Source organism: Panthera pardus, unplaced genomic scaffold, assembly GCF_024362965.1.
Source record: "Panthera pardus isolate Hobbes unplaced genomic scaffold, ASM2436296v1 HiC_scaffold_8, whole genome shotgun sequence".
Lineage (NCBI taxonomy): Eukaryota > Metazoa > Chordata > Mammalia > Carnivora > Felidae > Panthera > Panthera pardus.
The window spans coordinates 15,482,066-15,504,145 of NW_026527013.1; the positions used below are offsets into that span (position 1 = coordinate 15,482,066).

General features: G+C 47.8%; 1 protein-coding gene across 13 annotated transcripts in view; it reads left to right on the forward strand.

Annotated features, from left to right (window-relative positions):
* LARS2 (leucyl-tRNA synthetase 2, mitochondrial) overlaps nt 1-22,080 on the forward strand; it is a 188,454-nt gene that overhangs the window by 136,531 nt on the left and 29,843 nt on the right. For all 13 annotated transcript variants that reach the window (XR_008420593.1, XR_002071834.2, XM_053898226.1 and 10 more), the window contains 2 exons: nt 2,941-3,039; nt 6,536-6,673. Coding sequence is in view for 11 of the 13 variants with exons in the window: in XM_053898226.1 (XP_053754201.1) it covers nt 2,941-3,039; nt 6,536-6,673 (237 nt within the window). In the remaining 2 variants the exon portion in view is untranslated. The remainder of the gene's footprint in view (nt 1-2,940; nt 3,040-6,535; nt 6,674-22,080) is intronic.

Consider the following 22,080-nt stretch of genomic DNA (forward strand, 5'->3'; position numbering starts at 1 on the left):
GGCGTATCTCAGATGTGATTTTTGTGATACCAGACCGGCTGATGAAGCAAATAGGTAACGAGTACCGGCTGTGTATCCTCCTGCTTCCTTCTGTGGAGAAGCCATTTTTTTCTGGGCCTTACAGATCGCGATGAGGGTGTTAAAATGTAGTCCTCTGCCAGTACAGAGCTGAATTACGAGGTTGGTAATCAGGGAACCATAGTATGGTTGCAGGGCCCAAGCTGGGGAGTCGGACAGTAACGGGTCCAAGGCCTGGCCCTGCCTCCTAACTAGCCATGCGGCCTTGGGAAAGTCACTTAACTTCTCTGAGCTTCGGTTTTCTTATCAGAAACTAAACCCCCTCGAAGGGCCGCTCGGGAGACTAGAATTGAGACATGTAATCCTGCACAGTGACCCTTACCAGTCAGGGAATGGAAGTGTTACCACTGTCCTCCTGGGTCCTCACCCAGCTGGTTTTAAGATAAGGCTTGTGGGCAGGAACATAGGGAGCTCTGGGTCTTTTCGGGGTAGAAATGTGGGCTCCAGGAGAAGCCAGCACACCCTCCGTATTGATAAGCGGTGACAAAAGGGTCTCTCTGCCGGAGACACTGGTGGCCTTCGGTGCACCACCTGCAAAGCCCAGGGCCCTTGCGGTGGGGAGACGGTTTCCTCCCCTGGCTGTGGATTCCTGGAGGTCAGAGCGCAGGTCTTTGGTATTGGTCCAGGCTCCCTGGGCGATTCTAGTGAGCATCTAAGGCTGACAGTCACGGAACCAGCGTGTCCAGTGGTAAGGACCGCAGGTGCCCGAGTCCAACAGGTGTGGAGTCCTTACTCTTGAGCTCCAAGACCTTGGGCAGATTGCTGAACCTGTCTGGACTTCGGTTACTCGGTTACTGCAGAATGGGGACATGAGTAGTACCTACCTCATAATCCCCAGGGTTCCCGGGATTAAATGAGAGAATGCCTGGGAAGCATTGGGCTCATTGCCTGCCACCCACCCCCGCCATCGTTAGTACCGTTGGCGCTCCTAATGACAATACCATTGTCACTGTCACCAGCACCTGTCTCTCCCACTTACCAAGTAGCCTGGCCACATCACCAGCTTTTCGTGTCGGTCATAAAATATGTTGGTGTCCTCAAGTCCAACGTGACCACTAAAAAGAAAATCGACCTGGCAAGTTGTAGGCGGACATTCCTCCTTTGATCAGTTGAGCCCTGAATTTTCTTCCTGACTTGTACACCTGCACTAATAGTGTGGGAGAATAAGGAATTTTTGTGTTGTAATTATTTCCCCAAATAGTGTCTACGTTCTGGTTGATTGCTTTCCAACTAAAAAGATCTGGCTTTAACTTAGAGATGTGCTGTTGAGGTCGGCAGCTTCTAGTAGCCCTGGGCGGTAGGAAACAGGATTCCCTCGGGCTCTCTCCCCTAAACATCTGCCCCCAGGGCCCACCGCTGTCCCCAGAGGGAGGCCCCTGTGAGTCCCAGAGCCCTGCCAGATCTGGGGCTTCTGTCTTTCTGCTCAGCTTCTATTTAATAAGCAGGAGCTTGGGGGGTGGGGGGTGGTGGTGGTGATGGCTGTCTCCTTCAGTACTATTTGTAAAGGCAGTATGAACTGCTTCACAGATGCAAGCTCTAAATGCAAGCCTTCTTTTATTTTTAAATTAAAAGCAGACTCATGCCCTTGCATGCAAAATGAGCAGAAGATTCATCAGATCCTCTCGAGGTTCCTCACGTCCCTCTTCAAAATCTCCCAAGAACCCCCAAGGACTCCGACTGCCAGAAGGGCAGCTATTTAGAAGGGTGGTTGGTCCTACATCTATGTCTCAAAAGGCAGAGCCTGGAGTCAGAACTGTGTTCTCTAGCAGTCTTTCTCACTGCCACACAGGGCTCCTGTTCGCAGCTGGTGATAAATGGCGCGACCCATCACTGCTGATCTGAGCCTGGAGGAGTCTTCGGGGGTGGGGGCAGGGAGGCTGAGCCCTTCCTAGGCTAGGCCAGACTAAGGGCGCCCTCTCTCGGGTTCCTGCAAGTTGTAGGATTTTTGCACCCGGTTTGTGTGGTTCCGTGGGCCCATCACACTGGGCACGTGCTTCGGAACTGGTTCAGCCGTTGGGCCCTTGTGGAACCTTAGTCCTCCCCAGGCATCCCCATCTCGAGGATTGCTTTTTCTTTTCAGCCCTTCACACTCCAAGGATCTCACTTCATTTGCTTTCTTGAATGGTAGGGCTATCTTTACCCTTCTGCATCCCATCCTTCAGCAGGAGGTGTGTTGGAGGGGAGCTTCTGATTTGTGGCGTTTGCCAATTTCTATAGTGTACGTACTTCTGCAAGGGCTAGGTTCGGGCTACTGTCTCGACATGACTTGTCACCGAGTCGGGAAGACGTGTGAACAGTTGATTCTCACAAGCCGGTATGACAGGTGGCCCCAGCACGCCACTGCCTTTGGACCTCCAAGGTGACCTCTCTTCCCAAGGTTTCGAATTCTGCACCCCTGGCCCTAGTAGAGATAGGGAAAACCCAAGTTTATTCTTTAGCACATCTACATTTGGTTTTCAACTTCTCTTTATAAGTCGATTTCCTTCCCAAGTATCATAAACTAGGCACTGGCTGAAGGAGATCTTGACACGCCTAAAATAGAAGTTAACGTGCAAAAGAGACCCTCCGGGCTTATCCTCTTAGGTTGTTAGATTTTCTACCAGGTAAAATTCAGACAAGTGGAGAATAACGCTTTTACTTGGTGAAGGTTTAAATTTTTATTCGTAAATTTCTGCAAAACATCATGTACTGAACAATACAAAAGGAGAGTATCCTCTGAATTACCAATCCATGATGAAGCATTGTTCTTGGGACATTCTAAATTGATATTCAGTTGTCATCGCCTTCCCAAAAGCTGGTGGAAAAACTGCATTAAAATTTAAAAATTTTGAAAGAAACTGATGAACTTCCTTTATTTTTTAGGTGCAGGGGAGCCGCCAAGAGAGAGACAGACACAATGGATACCTTTGTTGATTCTGCTTGGTACTACTTTAGATATACCGACCCGCAGAATGCTCACAGGTAAAGCCTTGCTGAATCCTTTGAGCATGTGTCAGTTTGGGTCCTCCAAGAAGCAGACACCAAGATAGAGTCATAGGTGCAAGAGATTTACTGAGGGCAGCGCCTGAAAGGTTGGGGGGAAAGGGGAGCAGGAGCCGGTGGGGAGAGCCCTTATAGACCACAGTGTGGGTCCCATGCCCGAGAGGGGAGTGGGAGGAAGGAAGGAGGGTTGCGGCGGAAGAGTCTCAGACCGCAGTGCAGCTCTGAGAAAGTCTTAGCCAGGCCGCCAGGAAGCCCCGAGCAAAGGTTATCCAGGAGAAAGTCCCAAGTCTGTCAGTGAGAAATAAGCCCACTGACCCAATCAAAGGAGGCACTTGGGGACTTGGAGCACCATGAAGCGAGGCTTAAATCAACATTCAGCGTTCTTGCAAGAGCAGGTATCTGATAGAAGGGCATGCTAGGGGGCGGTCACAGCAGACAATTTATCTCCTAGCCTGCAAGTCCCTCCCCTGGTTCCTCATTGGCTGAGCACTACAGAGGCAAGTCCCTCCCCTGGTTCCTCATTGGCTGAGTACTACAGAAGTTACCCCCTTACTGGTGGTGGGGCGTATGCCCATGTAAGGCAAAAAGTAGTTCTGATTGGAACAAATGTACTTTCTCTGAAGTGACACAGAGACTTTTAGTCCCTTCTTTGTTCTTTGGAGCATGCTCATTGCAAAGCCCGCAAAAATAAGCCTGAGAAACAGTGAGGGGAAGAAGAACCCGGAAGTGAAGCGTCCAAGGGTTTGGACTCCATTATGGAGTGGGGGTGGGGGGCTGATATATACTTGCAGTAGGTTGTAAACCTACTGTTAGCTAGACAGCACAGCTTTTATTTGGTATTGAATCCTCTCCCTTACTTCTTACATCCCCTCCCTCTGGGAGAGCAGGGGCTGTAGGGATACTGAATGGTCCCAAAGGCACACCGCCTGGAAGCCGCTGGTCAACTGCTCGCCTTGACGCCGGCTCTCATAAGCGAGTGTGTCAGATTATTAAATTAGATTCGTCGCAGCCAAGCAAGCCCCAAGTACAAGAAAAATTAAAAAACAGACGAAGGAAGAAAATTCTGTCACAATACCCTTCTTGGCCCTGTGGTGAACTGCGTTGTAGGGTTATTACGATGTAATGTTTTACTTAACCGGAAGTAATGATGGGAGGGAAGGAAGTAGGGAGTGTGAGAGAGCTAGGGAGCATTGCCCCTGGTCACATACACTCGGTCATTTCTAAAATCGATAAATCAATAAAGGGTGGAATTGCCGGAAGAAATGGCTACAAGAATTCCAAGTGGCTAAGGGCGAGGCGGGGTGGTGCTCATGAAGGCAGGGGGCCAGAGACCAGTGTTGAAATCGCAGACCTCTCGGTACTGCCTGAGTTTTCAGCCCTGTGCGTGTTTCTTAGGCAAAGAGAAATAAATGAATAAGGGAAAGAGCCGTAGGGAGAGAGGGTAAAGAGAATGAGCGAAAGAAGGCTGTCGCAGAGCACTTAAGATCGCAGCCACCATGCATCAAAGACCTCGGCAGGCTGCTGTCATCCTCAGGAGAACCATTGCTCTCCAGCCCCATAGTCTGCATATCAGAACACCCCCCCCCCCCTTTTCCTTCACTGGTTGCAAAAGAATACATTTCCAGCGAGGTGGGTCCTCTGGCCCTCCCCATGCCAGAGTCCCGCCCTGCGAGATGGCCAGTCTGTAATTTGAGTTCAGGCCATCCAGGAATGAGCGGACCCTGAGTAAACCATAGCCGGCAAAGCCACGATGCCCGGGGACTGCCGCGGCTGGGAAGAGGGCCCCTTTCCTGGCTCTTCCTTCTAGAAGGAGCTGTTGGCACGATCCGTGCCAGTAGCAGCTGCTCAGAATGCCAGGGCCGTCAGGCTCTACCTGTCAGGATGTTTAAGGAAAACCTTCTTACAGAGGATGAAAGCTCTACATCAGCGCGGACCCTTGATTGGCGAGAGATGCCTCTGGGGCCTCCACAGCCCCCCGATCTGGGAACACCCTTTAGCACATCATAAGAACGCAGCTGCTAGTTTTAGCACGGCTTGAGTGCTTACCGCCTGGCTTCCAGGGTAAATCCTGGGGCAGTGGCTACTTTCCATGTCTTAATGCACCCCACACTCGTGTTCCCGAGGAGTCTCACCCTTGACCTCCCTTTCTCTTCTGGCACATGGATTGGCAGCTGGATTTTTCTGAGGAACCGTTATTCACAAAGAACAAAAATCGTTTGAGTTTTACCAGAATTCTGGCATGGTGACTGGAGAAAACCCGGCTGCGTGAAGGTGCGAATGCGGGCGGTTGGCCAGGTTTACCTGCCGAGCGGCAGGCTCTGTCTTGCGGCCTGAGCCGAGTCCGTGCTGGGGGAAAAAAATTGCTTTGAGGTGTAGGAAAGAGAATTCACCCATATTTGAAACCACGGAGTACAGATCCTCCGAAGGCAGAGGTTTACTTCATTGGATGAGCTCAAGGAAGCACATTATCTTGGGGTTAAAGGTCCTCAGCCAGGGGTGCCTGGGTGGCTCCGGTCAGTTAAGCGTCCGACCTCAGCTCAGGTCATGATCTCGTGGTTCGTGGGTCCGAGCCCTGTGTCTCGCTCTGTGCTGACAGCTCAGAGCCTGGAGCCTGCTTCGGATTCTGCGTCTCCCTTGCTCTCTGCCCCTTGCACTCTGTGTGTGTCTCTCTCTCAAAGATAAATAAACATTCAAAAAAGGTAAAGGTCCTCAGCCAGCTCTGCTCCCCTCCCCACGACACACGCACATGCACACCCACACACACCTCTGCATACTCACAGACTCCCCCCTTCAGGGTCCCAGCCAGAAAATAGAAGTAGTACTTTCTTTACTCCCAGGGAGTATGAGGAGGCCTTTCTTGTAGGATCTCTGTCACTGATAGCATCCGTTAGGTGAGAGAGAGATGTTGGCCCGATTTTGTGATGGTTACCCTAACTATGCTCCTTGCACGCAGGAGACCGTATACAGGCTCTCGCTGACTATCTGTGTTTTAACGCTTCTTTTAAAAGTCAGACAGAATTCCTGTTTTAAAATGTACATGTAGTGTCTACCTATTAATCTCCTCGTAAATGCCATATTGCCCCCTGTTGGTAAGAACTCACACATCCCAGTTGCCTTATCGGAATAAAAACTAAAACATAAATCCACATATTCAAATATGCATTTTACAGAAATACCTCTTTCCCAGAAATACCTTTTTTTGCTATGTTTTCCTCTTGTCTCCATTTTATATGGAAATCGGCATTCATTAAATTGTCAGCAGCAACTTCTGAAACAGTTTTTATAAGTTTCTGAATTTGACACGGACCTTTCCTTTAGTAGATAAGTTGTTCTCTTACAATATTTTTGAAAAGAAAACAAGTGTTTCTCTGACATAATCTGTTTCAGGGCGTATGCAGATTACAGTGTGTCTGTCTGATTTATGTAATTGAGGCAAAGTGGGTTTCTAAAAAACGACCGTTTCTCTTTCTTCCAGCCCTTTTAACGCCGCCTTGGCAGATTACTGGATGCCTGTGGATTTGTACATCGGAGGGAAGGAACATGCTGTCATGCACTTGTTCTACGCGAGATTCTTCAGTCATTTTTGCCATGATCAAAACATGGTCAAGCACAGGTGAGCATTTATCCCCCTTTGCAAGAGAACTTGGTTCCGTGAACGACAACCGAAAGCAGGTGCCGGTTCTCCCGGGGACCAAGGTAAATGGAGGTCGTGGCAGACTTCCGGGTTTCAAGTGTACTTCGGAGGTCACTGTCAGCCTTCGCCACGTGAAGTGCCATTTCTGTTGCTTCGTTTCACTTCTAGCCTGTGAGATTGCAGGTTCGCACGGAATCTTGCCCTCAGCTCTTGTCTGTTTAGCGGAGTTAAGTAACTGAGCCGTTTACTTGTGAGGCAGAGACAAGCAGCTCATAATGCTGCGTGGCTTTTTACAGTGTCTCGTTTCAGGTGGTGTTTATCATCTGGCCACACTCGATGTAAGCTCTTTTTCTAAGCCTGACTGAATCCTGCCTGGATAGATGACTCTGAGAAAAGCAGATAATGGATTAAAGCTGGGGAATCTCATTGTAAATCCATTGATAAATTTTCTTCCTATTGGCCTATAACCTATTCCCCATTATGGTCAGCAAGGTATATGTGCGCTTTTTCCCCCCATGAAATACGTCATATATATGTATATGTATATACGTCATATATATATATGTATATGTATATACGTATACATATATATACGATATTGCATGTACATATGATATATGTATGTATATATTGTATAATGTCTTATACAATTCAAAGAATAAAGTGAACATCCCTGCACCCTCCTTCTCAGTTTGAGAAAGAGTACTCCAGTCCCTTAGAACACCCAGGGTCCCCTACCCAGTCTTACTCTGTCCCTAACTCACCGCCCCTCCCCTGGCCAGCCCCTATCCTGCATTATTCACTTGCTTCTCTTTATAAATTTATCACCTCTGTATGTAGTTTTGAAACAGTGCGTGTTTTTTGGTTTTCTTGTGTGTGAGCTTTATATGTGTAGAATCATATTTCGTGTATTCCCTCTCGCTTTCCTCGCTCAGCATTTTTGGGGGCTCATCCACACTGGTGCACAGAGTTACGTTGCGTTTCTGTTTCCCCGCTGTGTGGTATTCGCTCACGTGGCGTGGAATTTCCAGCACAGAACACAGTTTATGTGTCCATCCGCCACTCGTGGCTGGTGGAGTGTTTCGTGCAACGATGAGCCAAGCCAGACGGTGAGTGTTCCGGTACGTATTTGCTGACATACATGTGTCAGCACGTGTCTGGCGTGTGTCCCTGAGAGCCGAGCTCCTGAGCCGCGGGGCATGCACGTGCCCGACCTCACTCAGGAACACCCCGCTTGTTTTCAGACTGCTCACATAAACCTGTGCTCATGCGAGCAGAGATGAGGTCCCCATCACCGCAGGGCTCCTTCACGTCCACGTTGGTTACGTGATGGATCCGTTTGTGGGTCACGGTTGAAATGAGAGACATTGCGCACTCAGTGAAGCTTAGCAGTTACCAACGTGTCTAGGGGACCGGTGTGTTTTCCCTTCCGGTAAATCCCTATCTGTGTCCTTTATGCGTTGCTGGGTTGTCTTCTATTGACTGTAGGACCTTTGAAAATATTCTGGATGCTAATCCTTTTCCAGCTATATGTATTGCAAGTATTTTTTCCCGGGTCTCAATTTCTCTAATTTTTATGGTGTCTTTTGGCGAGTAGAAACTCTGAAGTTAATGCAGTAAATTTTAATGATTTTTTTTTCTTTAGGGCTGTTTGTTGCTTTTAGTGTCTCAGAGCCCTCAGTGGACCAGTCCACGCATTGCCTTGCTGATCTTTAGTTGCCTCTCCATCAATGTCATGTTTCTGTGTATGTATACAAGGGCCTGTTTATAGGATCTTTATTCTGTCTGTTGGTTCGTTTGCTTTTTGCTCTGCTCGTTATTTATTGGCTCTGTTATTGTAATTTTACAAGTCTTACTGTCTGGTAAGGGTAGTCCTTCTACTTTGTTCTTTTTCTTTAGGAATAGCTTGGCTGTGATCAAATCTTTTGCCCTTCCATATGAATTTTAGACTCACCCTGTCACATTCCACAAAAATATCTATTGGGAGTTCAATGCAATGGCACGGAGTCTGGATACTTACTGATAGCTTTTCTCACTCTTCCTTTTTTTTCTTTTAAATTTTTTAAATGTTCATTTTTGAGCAAGAGAGAGAGAGAGAGAGACAGAGCATGAGCAGGGGAGGGACAGAGAGAGAGGGAGACACAGAATCTGAGGCAGGCTCCAGGCTCTGAGCCGTCAGCCCAGAGCCTGACGCGGGGCTCGAACTCACGAACCGTGAGATCGTGACTTGAGCCGAAGTCGGACGCTCAACCGACTGAGCCACCCAAGTGCCCCCTCACTCTTCCTTTTTATGTCTCTGACCTTAACATCTGAAATTATTTCCCCTTTATCTGAAATATATATTTTAGAATATCTTTCATGCTCTTTAGTGAAGGTCCATCTATTAGCTTTTATTTGATATTTCAACCTCATCTCTTAGTTTCCCAGCTCAGTGACACCTTTAAAACAATTCTTTTTTTATAACTTGTCTGGCTTTTTCACTTATTTATCAGCAGGACAATAATTTAGGTTATTTTGTCTGCCATACCATCAGGAGCATAATTCCTGGGGTTTTTTTCAATTACGGTTGTATTTTGTTTTTTGTATCTTTAATTCAGCATCTGTTACACTATTTGTTTTTAATGTGTATTTATTTGTTTTGAGAGAGAGAGCACACTCATGCATGGGAGGGGCAGGGACAGAGGGAATCCTATGCGGGCTCCACACTTACGCAGTGCAGAGGCCGACCTGGGGCTCGAACTCACAACCCGTGAGATCACAGCCTGAGCTGAAATCAAGAGCCAGACGCTTAACTGACTAAGCCACCCAGGCACCCCCTAGACTATTTTTTAATTGCAGAGAAAAAAAGGGGAAAAAAAAATCTGATGATCTCTTTGTCCAGATAACCCATGTTAACAACTTAAAAATACAAAATAATAAAGTAATGCATGTCTAAGGTTAAGAGTTTTTTTCTTAACTGCACAGAAACTGAACATCGAAGTCTCACTCCCTGCAGGCCACCCTCCACCCCTCCCCCCTCAACCTGTTAATGGCTTCTTTTGGTCTCTTCCAGAAAAACATTTTGCATTACCTCCATGTTTCTGTTGATAGACTTATTTCTAAAACGTGGCATATATTACACACGTGCCTTTTTGCTTTTTTGATTTAATAATGTATCCTAGTGATCTTTCTACATCAGCATGTGCCGACCCCCCATCCTTTGTAATTTATGCACAGTACCCCATCATAATGGATCTCCGTGATTTATGTAAGCAATCACCTATTTTTCCAATTGCTATTACAAAAAAAAAAAAAAAAAAAGAGTCAGGTGACTCTCACTGTCTGTGTTCTCAGCTGGTATTTGGGTTTATATCTGTAAGTCCAAGTCCCGACATGAAAATGCTGGGTCAAAGGATATGTGTTTTTAAAATTTTGATATGTAAAAAATATATTACTTTAAAAATCTCAGGGGCTCCTGGGTGGCTCAGTCAGTTAAGCGTCCAACTTCGACTCACGTCATGATCTCGTGGTTCGTGAGTTCAAGCCCCGCGTCCAGCTCTGTCCTGCTTCAGATTTTGTGTCTCCCCCTCTCTCCGCCCCTCCCCCGCTCATGCTCTGTCTCTCTCTCAAAAAGAAATAAACACGAAAAAAAAAATTTTTAATCAAAATCAAATCAAATATAATCATATTTGATTGATAATCAAATCAAAATAAAGAAGAGAAAGGAAAGAAATGTCTGTACAGACTCTAAGGGAAAAAAAAGACCAACTTATTTAAAATCTGTTAATAGAACTTTGTGCGTCGCCGCAAACCTTCTGTAGAGCTTGGCGATCGCCTTGTACAAATATCTGACCTACATCATATATCTTCTATCTTGCTAGTCAAGAGCATGGCTATATATAGATGTATGTGTGTGTGTGTATTTGAATGTATAAAGGATATTTGACTTAAGCATATCTGTTTGTAGAGTGCCTGGGTGGGTCAGTCGGTTGAGTGTCCCAACTTCGGTTCAGGTCGTGATCTCATGGTTCGTGGGTTCGAGCCCCGCATTGGGCTCTGGGCTGACAGCTCGGAGCCTGCAGCCTGCTTCATATTCTGTGTGTGTCTCTCTCTGTGCCCCTCCCCTGCTCATGCTCTGTCTCTCTCTCTCAAAAACAAGTAAACATGAAAAATAAATAAATATCTCTAGTAACGCAGACTACAGTCTAGTTTCTGCAAAATGAAGCATTATGAAAGCCCCCTCCCTTCACCCCCCTCAGACCTGCTCCCTCTCTCTGTGCACACACACACAGATTAAGAGTCTATGGTACACTGGGGCGCCTGGATGGCGCAGTCGGTTAAGCGTCCTACTTCAGCCAGGTCACGATCTCGCGGTCCGTGAGTTTGAGCCCCGCGTCAGGCTCTGGGCTAATGGCTCGGAGCCTGGAGCCTGTTTCCGATTCTGTGTCTCCCTCTCTCTCTGTCCCTCCCCCGTTCATGCTCTGTCTCTCTCTGTCCCAAAAATAAATTAAAAAAAAAAAAAAAAAAGAGTCTATGGTACAGAAAACACATTTAGTTTATACATCAAATTAAATGCTGAAAATAATTTTCTTCTCATTAGTCCCAGAGCCCTTCATGTGTCAAAATAAACTGATTGCATCAGAAGGACAGTGAATACATTAACAGCATTAAGCCTCAGTCGGAATGTTTGTGCCTTGAGACTTTTCCCATTCTGCCTTGAATTTCTTCTCTGTGGAAACTTCTTTACCTCATCAGATAAAACTTACCCGTGAGGATGGGAATTGTGTCCTGTTGCTGTGACAGTATCGTGGAGACTGTACATTCTCAGTGGATATTTGTTTAAACTGAGTTTAAGCCCTTGATATAAACAGATAAAAGTTTATGCTTTTCGGGGCTCCTGGCTGGCTCACTCGGTCGAGCGTGCGACTCTTGATCTCTGTCTGGGTTGTGAGTTCAAGCCCCGTGTTGGGCGTGGAGCCTACTTAAAAGAAAAAAATGAAACGAAAGAAGTGTATGTTTCCACAAGGAAGTGTCCTCCTTGGGCTAGAGAGAAAATACACCATGAGAAACGTTTCCTTCTGATGCAGGTCTAGAAACAAAGACCGTAAATGATTTCTGGCCCCAAGGCCCATTTGTGCTTCTGAAGTTATTTGCAGGAGCAGTGAACAAACCAATAAATGAGTCAATGGCTAACTATTTTAAAATATAAGACAAGGCCTGGCTATTTTTATGCCTCCTGTACAGTGGTTTTAGAACTATATTCGAGGAGAAAAAATGTTTGCGGCGTTCGGATATAATTGTCAAGTCCCGTTTGGGGTAGGACTTGGTGTCTGTTGAAATGAATTTCTAACCCGCAGAGCCTCCAGACCCCTGGAACTTGCTTTTCCACCAGCCTTAAGGGACAGCTGTCCGGTGTACTTCGAAATATACCTGTGCAGTATTTTGTGTGCGTTTTTAAAAGTTCTTTACGAGATAGTAAGATTCTATTCCGTGCCCTCCCCCCCCCCCCCAAAAAAAGAGACATTTATTTTAAGTACTCAAAATCTGACCTTGAAGAAGTTGCAGGAATTCCCCTTATCTCCGTGTCTCAACGCAGTTGTTAGGGTCACACTCCTGTGAAATCACATCGGGGCCAGGACGGCCTCTGAGCGTGGCCTTTTCATCAGGGGTGTCTCCACAAACCAGTCAGCCGTAGACGAAATGAGAGTCACCCGCCTTCTGTGGTAAAATTCAGGATTCTCCAGTCAGAATGTTTGAAGACCTTCAAACAACTTTTTCAAGCTGGCCTAGGAGGAAAAACTGAGACCTGTCAACCACGTGTGTATTTATGTCTCTTTATTTATTAGCTGTTTTTGCTGACATGTATCTAAATCAGAACTTTATTTTTTCGTTCTTTCTTTTCTTAAAAATGTACTTATTGTTTATTTACATCCAAGTGAGTTAGCAGATAGTGCAACACTGATTTCAGGAGGAGATTCCTTAGTGCCCCTTCCCCATTCAGCCCATCCCCCCTCCCACACCCCCTCCAGGAACTCTGTTTGTTCTCCATATTTAAGAGTCTCTTCTGTTTTGACCCCTCCCTGTTTTTATATTCTTTTTGCTTCCCTCCCCTTATAGTCATCTGTTTAGTATCTTAAATTCCTCATATGAGTGAAGTCATATGATATTTGTCTTTCTCTAATTTCGCTTAGCATAATACCCTCCAGTTCCATCCACGTAGTTGCAAATGGCAAGATTCCATTCTTTTTGATTGCCGAGTAATACTCCATTGTATATGTATCCCACATCTTCTTTATCCATTCATCCATCGATGGACATGTGGGCTCTTTCCATACTTTGGCTACTGTTGATGGTGCTGCCATAACCATGGGGGTGCATGTGATGGACATGTGGGCTCTTTCCATACTTTGGCTACTGTTGATGGTGCTGCCATAACCATGGGGGTGCATGTGTCCCTTTGAAACAGCACACCTGTATCCCGTGGGTAAATGCCTAGTAGTGCCATTGCTGGGTCGTAGGGAAGTTCTATTTTTAATTTTTTGAGGAACCTCCATACTGTTTTCCAGAGTAGGTGCACCAGTTTGCATTCCCACCAGCAGTGCAAAAGAGATCCTCTTTCTCCGCATCCTCGCCAACATCTGTTGTTGCCTGAGTTGTTAATATTAGCTATTCTGACACATGTGAGGTGGTATCTCACTGTGGTTTTGATTTGAATTTCCCTGATGATGGGTGTTGTGGAGCATTTTTTCATGTGTCAGTTGGACATCTGGATGTCTTCTTTGGAGAAGTGCCTATTCATACCTTTTGCCCATTTCTTCACTGGATTATTTGTTTTTTTGCGTGTTGGGTTTGATAAGTTCTTTATAGATTTTGGATACTAACCCTTTATCTGTCATCTGCAAATATCTTCTCCCATTCCATCAGTTGGCTTTTAGTTTTGCTGATTGTTTCCTTTGCTGTGCAGAAGCTTTTTATCTTGATGAGGTCCCAATAGTTCATGTTTGCTTTTGTTTCCCTTGCCTCTGGAGACGTTTTGAGTAAGAAGTTGCTGCGGCCAAGGTCAAAGAGGTTTTTGCCTGTTTTCTCCTCGAGGATTTTAATGGCTTCCTGTCTTACATTGAGGTCTTTCATCCATTTTGAGTTTATTTTTGTGTCTGGTGTCAGAAAGTGGTCCAGGTTCATTGTTCTGCATGTCGCTGTCCAGTTTTCCCAGCACCACTTGCTGAAGAGACTGTCTTTATTCCATTGGCTATTTTTTCCTGCTTTGTCAGAGATGAGTTGGCCATACGTTTGTGGGTCCATTTCTAGGTTCTCTATTCTGTTCCATTGATCTGAGTGTCTGTTTCTGTGCCGGTACCAAATACTATCTTGATTACAGCTTTGTAATACGTCTTGAAGTCCAGAATTGTGATGCCTCCAGCTTTGGTTTTCTTTTTCAGGATTGCTTTGGCTATTCGGGGCCTTTTCTGATTCCATACACATTGTAGGATTGTTTGTTCTAGCTCTGTGAAGAATGCTGGTGTTTTTTTGATAGGGATTGCTACATCTATTTCTGTATTACTCTTGGTTAGCGTTTGGTTAGCCCTGTCCTCCCGGGAGGGATTTGAGGCTACTGCCACTCCCTGTTGTTTTCATTTCTCAACCCCCTGGCCACCATCTAAGATAGTTATCTCTAGGAGCACCTGGCTGGCTCCATCAGTGGAGCGTGTGACTCTTGATCTTAGGGTCGCAAGTTTGAGCCCCACGGTGGGTGTAAAGATTACTTTAAAAATACTCAGGGGCCTCACGTGCGAGGAATTCTGTCGACTCTAAGCACTGGATTCACTCTGTAATTCTGGCTAAGTTTCATCAACTTACCACAAAGTCTTATGTAGTTCTAATACTCTTTCCTGCTTTCTAAGTGAGTCCTGGCCCTCTTTCACACTTGCACATTTAGGTCTGTACTCTGAGGTTTTCATGGATCTCTTTACCCTCCACCAGAAGCTGGCCTCCGGGCTGGGTGTGCCCCCACATGGGACAGCACATGTGCTGTTGTGCATCAGAAATACCAGGTTACTGGGGCGCCTGGGTGGCTCAGTGGGTTAAATGGCTGACTTCGGCTCAGGTCATGATCTCACAGCTCAGGAGTTTGAGCCCCGCGTCGGGCTCTGTGCTGACAGCTTGGAGCCTGGAGCCTGCTTCAGATTCTGTGTCTCCCTCTCTCCCTGCCCCTCCTCCATTCATGCTGTGTCTCTCTCTGTCTCAAAAATAAATAAACATTAAAAAAAGAAAAAAAGAAAGAAATACCAGGTTACTGATCAAGCCAGAATCAATGTCCCCGGGAGATTTGCCAAAGAAGATACGCAAATGATGAAGAGGCCTACTCTAAAATGCTTCCCTCGCTGGTAGTCAAAGAAATACAGTGAAACAGAAGTGAGGCACCATTTTCCGTATAGCAGAGAGGCTGGGATGAACAGCGTCCCCTGTGCTGCGGGAAGGCCGTTTGGAACAACCTTTACGAAAAGCAGTTTGATGACATACGGCGAGAGCCTTGGAAACATTCACACTTTTGGACACACTAATTGCACTTCTGGAAACCTAGCCCAAGGGAATAATCAGAAATGCAAACTTAGGCACCCAACTGTACGTGTGTTATTTCAAGTAGCTACACGTTTAGATATGCCCTGTCGCCCCCACATTCTGAGAAAGAGTGAAGAAAGTCTAGCCCCTGTACAACTCTTTAAAATTATATTACATGGAATGTTTAGTAACACGGAGAAATGCATCTGAAGTACCTAGAACTGAAAAAAAAAAGCACGATACAGAATCATAGATGCAATTTGGCTATATCTCTGTATTTAAATGTACACACGCATGTATACACATACGCAGAGCAAGAGAAAAGACTAGAAAAAAACTATGCCAACATGCTAACACTAGTTTTCTCTGGAAGGTGAACTTATTGGTGATGTTCTTACTTTTTAAGGCACTCCTGCTTTTTTCCCAGGGTTTTTACAGTGATTGTATAACCTTATAATAGGAAAAAAGAATAAAAAAAAAAAAAAAGCAGTCATTTACAGCCTAGATTCAGAAGCAGGGAAGTACCCGGGAGGAGGTACCCGGGAGGAAGTACTCAGGGGAGGGCTTTGGCTGTGGCTGGACGTCCCCGGGACGGAAGCCGCAGGGGCGTGCTGCAGAGAGGGACGTACCCAGCTCATCCCTGAACTGCAGTAAGGAAGCCTGTCTCTCCCTCTGTAAGGGACAGTGGTGAGGGACGGCGGTAGGCCCAGGAACCCTGTTTTTGTTGCTCTTAACTGCACCTCTGGGGAGACACCACATTCCCCGAAGTGACATTCTCCCTGTGGTTTGTTGTCAACCAAGAACAGTGGCCTGCTGATCACTGAGAACGCCACGGGCTCCAGTCCCCCAAGCTATTATGTGTCTCTCTGATCACACCAGAAATGAGCCTTGGGGGAAAAGGAAGGGAAGAGAAACTTACCTTGGGTCTCACCGTATCAGTAAGGGCTCCTTCCATGCTGCTAGCTGGTTGCTAAGAAATAGAAATGGTAGTATTTTTTTAATGTTTATTTTTGAGAGAGAGAGAAAGAGAGACAGAGAGTACAGGCAGGGGAGGGACAGAGCGAGGGGGACAGAGGATCTGAAGCGGACTCCATGCTGATAGCAGAGGGCCAGATGCGGGGGGAGATCACGTGTGACCTGAGCCCAAATCAGACGCTTAACCGACCAAGCCACCCAGGCGCCCCTAGAAATGGTAGTATTTTAAGAATGAGCTATTGCTTAATGCTCTGACCCTGGCTAATTATGTGATTCTGACGGCCCTCAGCACAGGGCAAGGAAGAGGAAGTTTGCAAAATCAGTCTGAAAAGTTGTTAGAGATTGTTTTCAGAAGTCCAGGGCTTTCTGTTTTCTTCTTTCCAGATCTATACAGGGGCCGGCTGACCAGGTCAGGGAGTGGGCAGCGGGCTGTCCAGGGCCTCCCGAGTAGGTGAAATGTCATCGGCAGTGGCTAGTTGGGGCTCTGACGAATCCTGGGATTCTGTTAGCTGCATCCCAGTTAGTACATTCCTTTGTATACAGTGATTTTTGATTTTTTTATATAAGGGCACTTAAAATAGCCTATCAATCCATGTTCTGGAATTCCTTATTTATCCTAATAATTACTGGCCCTCCCCACCCTGCCCTTCCACCTGCCCCCCCCCTTCCCACCTTGGTGGCACAAAGGTGGCTTTCCATGACCAGCCGTCAAGGAAGTACCGAAGAGAACATCACTCCCCATCATTCTGCTCGCACATACCTGTGCTGCAGCAAATGCGGGGTGGTATTTTTTTTTAATTCTTTTTTTTATTATTTATTGAGAGAGAGAGAGAGAGAATGCAAGCAGGGGAGAGGGGGCAGAGGGGAGACAGAGAATCTTAAGCAGGCTCCACGCTTAGCACGGAGCCTGACATGGGGCTCAATCCACGACCCTGGGGTCATGATCTGAGCCAAAATCAAGAGTCGGGTGCTCAACCGACTGAGCCACCCAGGCGCCCCTCTAGGGGTGGTATTAAAGGCGCAGCAGGAGAGCGGGGCCAGAGCAAAGAGCGCGGCGTTGCCTCCATGGCAGTGAAACCAGCCGGGCCCCCGCAGGCAGAGACCCTGCGTGACGCCCACCTTTGATCCTTCTACGCCAAAGGGGTTTCGGGGTGGTTTCAGATCTTTCACTTCCTTATAAAGCCCTCGGCTGTACACGGTCACCGTGATGCATGAGTAGCTCAGTTGCTTCTGCAAGTTTGTCCCCGGTGCCATTTGTCGAGTGAATGAATGAGCACGTAGGGAATACGTTACACTGGCTGTGAATCTTAGTAATGAGCTCGGCAATGGTGTGAACGCTGCTCCCGCGGGACCGGGTTCCGAGCTCAGCGGGGCCCTTGACGTCCTTGTCCCTCGTTCCCATGCACCTCGCGCCTCCATATCACACTAGAGCGTCCTCCTTATGGCGTTGATGGTTATTTCTGAGCATGTCTTGGCCCACCGTTTTACTGTAAGCCTTCTAACCGCAGAGTGCTCTGTACCCGTTTGTGGCTCAAATACACGTTGAATGAATACACAAGTGTGGTTCCTCATTCTGAGCTACACCGGCTTCAGCCACGAGAATGAGAACCGGATTCCCAAGGTCCTGTGGATCATTCCCTGGCGCCCTGAAGGGTGGGGGATGGGAGGACCACTGGGGAATGAGCAGGGAAGTGCCCCTTCCACCGTGAAATCCAGTGTAAACTTAGCTCTTGGGCTCTTGGGACCCTACCCCCCACCCCTCCCGACTCGTCCCCTTGCTCCCACCCACCTTCCTGCGAGCTTAAGTGCATGGAGTCTGAAACCGCTCACTGCGCCTCTCCCTGCAGAAAAGTCACGGCCCCACCTGGGAGCCATAATGTCCCGTGCCTGCCCTTTATCGGCCTTTCTCCCTCCACCTCGTGTCCCTCTCCACGTTGTCCCCGCCTCTGCTACTGGCAGCTTTATTTCTCCTCTCGTGGAAACGGCGTTCATTTAGCTCAAACCAGTGAACGATATCAAGCACCCGCCATGAACTCAGCACCGGAAGGAGGCTCGGGGGAGGAGGGCAGAGGAGCAGCCTCCTTGAATACATAATAAAATTTAGTATCTGCCGGGCCCAGCTGCCGGGACCACACCGGACACACCGCCAACGGCCAGCTCTGGGGACAGCCTCCAATGTGTACAGGCCCCTGGGATCCCTCGCCCTCACCTGGAAAGGGTTAGAAGTGGTTTTGAAACAGGCAGAACTAATCGATGGTGTCAGCGGCCAGGCTGGTGGTGACCAGCGGTGATGGCAGTGGGGAGGTGGGGCCTTTGGGAGGTTGGTCACGCTCTGTGGCCATCACAGGTGTGCTTATGTTGTGAAGATTCATCAGGTTTTACTCCCAGGATCCGTGTACTTTTCGATATGTGCGCGGCACTTTATTTCGAAGTTTACTTAAAAAAACAAGAAGAAGAATTGGAACCCATGGGGCCCCGAAGAGCCTCTGGAAAGTAGGGCCACGTGCTGGCAGGTGCAGTGCCGTCCGTTCCCAGAAGGTGGCAGCATCGAGCCACCTGATAACCTGCAGAGGCCAGAACAGGATTCCTGGGTTCTCACCACCCCCCCCACCCCACCCCGCTCCGGCCCCCTCTGGAGGCTAAAAGCTCTGTGGATTGTCACCATACTGCTCAGCTTTGTCTTTGGGATCCAGATTATTCCCTCCCTCCTTCCACCCTGATTTTTAATTTCCCCTAAGAGCTACCAAAGCCGTTGCACTCAGAGTGGGAAAGGAAAGGAAAAATCTCAAAAACTCGTGCAGGCAGTAACAGAAATTCATCCCACTGGCACCAGGCACCGAGGAGAGAAAGCAACGGTCTGTTTGTTTTTGTTTTGTTTCTCTTTCCTGTGAGGCTGCAGCATGAAAAACTAATCTGAGGAAGATTCCAGCCTGAGAGGTGACCCGGTGCACCCTGAGTGCAGGCGCAGATCAGCCCCGTGGACCCCACCGATGCTCCGCGAAGCTTGGCGGGGGCAGCCCTTCCTTGGGGAATACTGGCTCCGTGTGCCTGGTGCTTTCGAGTGTGTTTGTGTCCAGTCTGTTTCTTGACCTGCCCAATAAAAAGTGGCCATATGACTTGATTTTGTTTTAAAACTGTTGCCGTAGAGCGAATGGGATGGGGTTAAAATCCTGGAATCGGATGGAAGGCAAAGGTGGCTTCCAGAGCCAGCAACAGCAGCCACCGGCGTCTTCCACCTGTGTCCCACCGTCCTTTTGTCTGCATGTGCATATTTATGAGTTCATTCACCTGTCCACATTTTCACCACGTCTCCTTTTTGTTGTTGTTGTTTTGAGCTTGCCTGTTGGGCACAGCACTCAGTGCCGGGGACAGAGGGAAGACCAAGGGAGTAAAAGTCCTTACCGTGATGGGCGTAGGGCCGGATGTGGACTGGTCTTTATGTTGTAATCACGGCACAGCCCGGACACACTTCTCACGTGGTGTGTCCCAGACGCCGCGGGATACAAACGAGGGCCTGGGGACGTGTGCAGGGGACAGAAGCGGCCACCCAGAAAACGGAATGCCTGAGTTCAGAGGTGCAGGGTGAGTCCCGGCTTCCCCGGGGAACGCAGGCTGAGACAGCATTCCTGCCAGGGGGCACCTGATCCTGGGGAGCGTGACCCGTTCTGGGGACAGCCAAGTGTGCGCGTGACCTCTGCGAGGAACAAGCAAGTGGGTTTAAAGTGTCAGAGACACCAGGCAGGTAAACAGGGCTGATGGCAGAGGAAACCCCGCGCTCAGTCTGTGGGGTGCGGTTCTCTGAGCTTCCTGAGGAGAATGCAGATGGGGGTCCTTGGGCATCAGAACCCCGGCCTGCTCTGGATAAAGCCTGCGTCGCCCGAGGACACAGGTCCCTGTGGCGTTTGTGCAGGTGTTCCGGGAAGCCGCAGACACGACTGCTCTCCCTTCAAGGCACTTAGTTATTCAAATGCAGTGTAAGATCCAAGGGCATTTGATTGTTAAATAATTTGTCCTGTTTTTCTGTACAAAAGACTCCTATTTCCTAGGAGTCTTGATGGGACGTGAACCGTGGCACCAAAGGATGCCATTCTGCCAACGTGACTTTGCCGGTAGAATGTCATGAGCGTGGTGGGCGGAAGGCAGCCTTCTGAGTCGAATGGGTCTATTATTAAGATGGGTTTTAGAGGCTGGACGATGATACGATGACTTCTGTGCACACGTGGGGTTTGTTCCAAATTAACATGGGAGCATGCCGGATGGCCCCTGTGACGCTCAATAATAACACTGAATAATTTGCACAATTGTGTAACATTCGACTTGAAGGTTATGCATAGTGGGTCTTTTCCACCGTGGAAAATACCTCAGGGAGCCTGGGCGGCTCGGTTGGTTGAGCGTCCGGCTGTTGATTCCGGGTCCGATGTCACCATGGTGCAATCGAGGCCCGTATTGGGCAAAAAAAAAGGGTAAGAAAATCCCTCACCACCACCCCCAACCTTGCGTGTGCTCCTGAGATTTTAAAATATGAAGGCTGAGAATCCCTTTTTCCGAACTGGCCCTCATCTCTTTTCCGGTCGGTCTATCCCGTGCTACCCCCTGAATCCCCTGGCACGTTTCCCCTAAACCGCACCTGTCCGCACAGCCGTTGGACAAGGGTCCTGTTAACTTGACCAAGCCAGCTCCTACCTACGACGCCAGAACAACACTTGCAGTCTGCTGGGCCTCTGAGGTCGTGTGGTTTTTTTGAACTTCTCAATAACAGCCGCCTCGCGTCAGTGACCTTGAAGCACCCACGGGTTTGTCTGTTGAAAGGTGCATCGTGCGGCTGGTGATGCTTGGGAAGAACGTGGCTCCCGCCAAACGTGCCTACCTCTCAACAGATACGGAACGCGCGCGCGTTACCAGCACATGTCTCCGCAAATCGTTCTTGGAGTTTGGAATGGCTCTTGCTCTCGTGCTTTACAACGGAATCAGGTGGCTTCTTCAGAATAAACCGTTTCAAATCGGAAATCACGTCATTTCCCCGTCATTTCAGTGTAAGGGTCAGCCTGTCCTTGTCCCCTTCCGAGAAAAAGTTTATATTGCAGTATTCATCCAGTAAAAGTGACTGAAACCATTTTTTTAGGAAACAGGCACTATAAACAAATTATAACCCATGGGCACCGCAGACTACTAGAGAGCCGTTTAAAACCAAGATAGGTCTGGGGGCGCCTGCGTGGCTCAGTCGGTTGAGTCCCTGACTTCGGCTCAAGTCATGATCTCACGGTTTGGGAGTTCGGGCCCTGCATTGGGCTTGCTGCTGTTATCACAGAGCCTGCTTCGGATCCTCTGTCCCTCTCTCTCTCTCTGCCCCTCCCCTGCTCGCTCACACGCGCCTCTTTCTCTCTCTCTCTGTCTCTCAAAAATAAACATTAAAAAAACTGAGCCTCTTTCCATAATTTGACTACTGATGAAAGCTCTGCTATAAACATTGGGGTACGTGTGCCCTAATGAATCCGCACTCCTGCATCCTTTGAATAAATTCCTAGTAGTGCTACTGCTGGGTCGTAGCAGGTTCTATTTTTAATTTGTTGAGGAACCTCCAGACTGTTTTCCAGGGTGTTGATGGGGGTGGGGGGCGGTGAGATAGGTGATGGGCATCGAGGAGGGCACTTGTTGGGATGAGCGCTGGGTGTTGTATGTAAGCGATGAATTATGGGAATCTACCCCCCAAAACCTAGAGCACGCTGTATATACACTGTATGTTAGCCAACTTGACAATAAATTATATAATTTATTATCAAAAAGTGAAAACAATTACAAAAGGAAAAAAACTGAGATAGTCTATATGGACTGTTGTGGAAAATCCATTCATATAGTTAAATGAAATACCAGAG